The sequence below is a fragment of the Priapulus caudatus genome, unplaced genomic scaffold, assembly GCF_000485595.1.
Source record: "Priapulus caudatus unplaced genomic scaffold, Priapulus_caudatus-5.0.1 Scaffold176, whole genome shotgun sequence".
Classification (NCBI taxonomy): domain Eukaryota; kingdom Metazoa; phylum Priapulida; class Priapulimorpha; order Priapulimorphida; family Priapulidae; genus Priapulus; species Priapulus caudatus.
The window spans coordinates 382,464-387,162 of NW_014577237.1; the positions used below are offsets into that span (position 1 = coordinate 382,464).

At 43.9% G+C, this 4,699-nt stretch overlaps 1 protein-coding gene across 1 annotated transcript; it reads right to left on the minus strand.

The window, feature by feature from the left end:
* Window positions 1-1,722: 1,722 nt before the first annotated feature.
* LOC106806723 (5-hydroxytryptamine receptor 1D-like) lies at window positions 1,723-2,620 on the minus strand. Its single transcript, XM_014808757.1, has one exon. It carries the CDS (start codon window positions 2,567-2,569, stop codon window positions 1,751-1,753), a length of 819 nt encoding a protein of 272 aa, XP_014664243.1. The 5' UTR covers window positions 2,570-2,620; the 3' UTR covers window positions 1,723-1,750.
* Window positions 2,621-4,699: the final 2,079 nt, after the last annotated feature.

Consider the following 4,699-nt stretch of genomic DNA (forward strand, 5'->3'; position numbering starts at 1 on the left):
CCACCTAAAGAGGTCGGCATCAGGGGTAGAACATTCGACCTCACCTCAGGTAAGTGTCTGTCCCTACTCACTCACTCACTACCCCTACTCACTCACAACCTACTACTCACTCACTACTACTCACTCACTCCCTACTCACTCTACACCTCTGTACACTCACAATACTACTCACTCACTACCCCTACTCACTCACAACATACTACTCACTCACCCCCTACTCACTCTAATCTCTGTACACTCACAACACTACTCACTCACTACCTATACTCACTCACAACCTCACTGTTACATTGAGAGAATCTCTGTGTTGATGATGAGCGTGAAGATTGCTCTAGTTGGATGCTGGGATGATCTGATGTCAACGTGTCCTGCAAATCCTCTCTCGGCCTGCCAAAGCCTTCAATCTTTGTTTTACTGAAAAAACGTGTATATATATATATATACACACAGAGAACACGTACAAGTACCACATGCGGACCCACGCACGCACGCACGCACGCACGCACGCACAAATATAGTGTGTATTTGTATATAAACATGCTCGTGATACTACTACATTCATTATATATATTAGATACATAGTTATAATACGTGTTCACGAGGTGTTGATCATCTCCGCTTACATCCCAACAACCTCCTCCTCTGTGTTAGGTATGATAGAGAGCACGGAGAACACGTATACAAGTACCACATGCAGATCCAGCACTCACGCACGCACGCACGCACACACGCACGCACGCATAATATGATGCATGCTTATGCGGGCCCTTTTCTCTCGTGGCCTATCTCCTTATTTGGCAATTGCTTTCTCATTTTTCGTTGATTTCCCACGACAACCTCATGTATGTATGTATGAGAAATTAAAATCCGGACCAATGGTACAAGGCGTGAATCTGTTCGATGTTTATTCAGGCCTGCTGCCTATGGACGCCTTCTATATACTGCTGTTCACCACCTAAATCCACCACATGAGGCCGTGGCAATTAGCTTGTACACACGTAAGCCGGGCTGCATGATGTCGGGTTGCGATTGAATGCGACGCGACGCGACTGCAGTGCTTACACGCGACATCGCACATTTATTTACACACATGCATAGGCGCGCACACAGGCACTTGGAGCGTTTCAATAAAATATAATGCTAAATAAATACGAAATCTATTTATTACCAAAGTCTTAATGTTTCTAATTCTATACTCTCTTTCACCTATTATTGCCGACAATTTCCTGTAAATGCCATCCAAGTGCTTATGTGCAACAAACGCTGGCGGCGGCCATTGCTCACGCTGCACACTGAAACATAAATAAGTGTCCGCAGGACTAACAACTATGGGGCATTTACTAGTCCTTCTTATTTTTTTACTAGTCTTGGACTAACGGACTAGCATTATAGTGTCGAACGACTCGAACCCTGGCAGGGGGTGAGAATATCACGGGGGGAAGGAAGTCTCAGCAGCTAAAGATTGTTAGTGTCGTACGATAGTCACACTACAGTATCACCGGCAGCTGCGGATCAGTATTTTAACCTTAACTTAAGAAACTAGAATAACATGAAACGCCAGCGATTTCACTAAAAGTCGATATCGGTTTATTGTTTTACAATTTCCCTAATGCATTCTCCCCTTTATCATCCCCCCCCCCAGCTTTTCTCCCTGCTCAATTTCTCATCTCAGATTCAAGTTTGAGGTTTCCATTAGCAAACCTCTTTCTGACGGATTTCATCAATATACTACATGAAAGTACTCACGCAATCATTTTCGCTGTAGAATCATACGAAAAGCCTTTCGAAATTCCGGATTACCGATACCGTACAGGACGGGGTTCAATGTGCTGTTAAAATATGGCAGCCAGAACAGCAGCGTGTAGGTCGTGTCTGAAATGCTGTTCGGATCCGCTGCTTTCATGTCAAACATGACGAAAAAACTTCCCCAGCAAAATAGGAACGAGACGAGAATGTAGGTGAGCGTGATGAAGGCGCGACGGCTACCGGCACGCCTCGTAGCGGTGGCGGCTGGTACTAGCACGCGCGGCTGTGTCGACGTGCTTGCGTTTTCCACATTCAGAGTACTGACAGCGACAGCGGCACTCACTGGCGCGGGAATTGACGGTTTTTCGTTTGGCGGCTCCTTTCTGGCTACCGTAGCAACGGTTGCTACGCCGGTGACGCTATGAGATGTGTGCTGATTAAACATGGCGCCTCGAGCTCCAGAGACTCTCGCGCGTTTCTTCATGACGTAATACACGCGGAAATAGCAGACGATCATGAGGACGAGCGGAACCTGGTAGCAGATGAACATCACCGAGTAAACGAAGACGACGTTCCGAGCCGGATCCCAGATGCAGTCGTATCGGAATCCGGGTAGCGTCGGATCGCTCCACTTCGGGTGTTCCCGGACGCGGTCGACAATCATCGCCGGTAGAATGAGGATGACGTCAAGCAACCAGACGACGCTGATGATGGCGATCGTCTTTCTAGTCGTGTTGTTGTTTCTGTAGTGAACACTCCAGGTGACGGACCACAGCCGGTCCATGGAGATGGCTAGCATGGTGAAGATAGAAGCCGTTGTCATGAAATAATCAAACGTGATCCAAATAGCGCAGCCAAACTCTCCTGAAATGTGGCACGTGTGTTATATATATATATTAGTTATTTATTACGTTTATTGTATTGTTAAATGATATATGAAATATTATCTATCTATCTTAGGCCTACTATCTATCTATCTATCTATCTATCTATCTATCTATCTATCTATCTATCTATCTATCTATCTATCTATATATATATATATATATATATCCATCCATCCATCCATCCATCCATCCATCCATCCATCCATCCATCCATCCTATCCACCATCATCCATCGCCATCCATCCATCCATCCATCATCCATCCAATTGCCATCCACCAAATTCCATCCATCATCCATCCATCCATCCATCCATCCATCGCATCCAATAGCATCCATCCATCCATCGAGCCATCATCCATCAGCCATGCCATCGCCATGCCATCCCATCCATCCATCCATGCCATCTATCTATCTATCTATCTATCTATCTATCTATCTATCTATATATCTATATATCTATCTATCTATCCATCTGTCTATCTATCTATCTATCTAGTAATAAACCGAATTATAGACCGAATTATCATCATCGTTGTAAACTTGCTGGTTGACATGAAGCTTCCACGACCTTCCCCTTCATAACACGTACGATCGTTTGCAATCACAGATCGTAGAAACGACTACAACACACCACTACACATATAATTCACTAGTACGTGAATCTCCTACACACAGAACCTACGCTCAACAGACTATAATGTATGTACAAATATATACAGAGATGAAAAAAGCGACGATGAAAAAAAACAAAGATGAAAGATTAATAATTATTATGTGTAAACTTTACTTACCGAGTGGCCAGTAGTTTAGGACGGTATAGATGGAGTAAAACGGTATGACAATAGCGCCGACCGTCACGTCTGTGACGGCAAGGTTGACGATGTAATAGTTGAAGGTCGTCTGCAACTTTTTCTCCATGGCAACGGCCGCCATGACGAGCACGTTGCCAAGCACCGTCGCCACGGTCCAGGCCGCCAGAGCGACGCCGGTCACGATGTTACGAAACGACGCATTAAACTCTGGTATGAGAAACACCTCCGTCAACGTACCGTTAGAAGCAACAGAAGCATTACTCGCGACGTCAACGAACGAAGATGAATTCGTTGCCATTCGTCACTCGAATCACCTCGCTCTCCCGTGCGCGTGCGGCGCGGGTGCGTACGACGGTATATATATGTGTGCGTATGACAAGTTGCGGTTTGCGCACGGGGACATGCGCACAGTGGAGTGGAGGCAGGTAACACATGTGTCTAAAACAAGGGGAGGAATATTGTGTCGCAGGTGGGAAACTGCGCATCGTTAATTTGCGTGCCGTGTGGAGATGTCTCTTCCCCCCTGTCAATGTCAAATGCTAAAGTATGACGAAAAAAGTATTATTTTCGAAATGTGAAGAATTTCTGCAATCCTTTGTATCGTATTTTTGTGTCAAGCGAATTTACAATTTATATGATTGCGTCTGCTTTATTTTCCAGTTTTTCGCGTATGGTCTTTGCTACGATTGATATAAAAATATGGCTATAAGTGAATATACTTATATTAATGACATCTTTATTAATGGGTTTGTTTTACTTATTTCTTCTGCTTTCATGTTGTTCTTATTTCACTTGATTTGGTTTTTCATTGCGATTTATTTTTCAATTATTATATTCATTTACATTCTTCATTGTTTACAGATTATTTACGACGTTTATCCTGAAATTCGTACAACTAATAGAAATGTCGCAAAACATCTGTGTCGAATAAATCATCAGACCTCTTGTTTTTACAGCTGTGTTTTCCATTTGTGTAGTGCAACCCGGCTGACGTCCTGTATTTCTTCATATGTAATGACAATCCGTGCGGTCGCTTTAAAATAAATACCAAAACTTCGTACGCGTTAAGCTTTGTTTGCCCACGTATTTTAATATTCTCTGAAATGTCATTCAGATACATTCCGATACCACTAAGCATTCATCGCAATAGTTGATCGCTAACTCGAAGAACTTGCTATCTCAATGCCATCGTGTAATAAGCTCGTCGAACCCACACAAGGGTAGTGACAGTGGATCTACGTGCCGTAGAAACG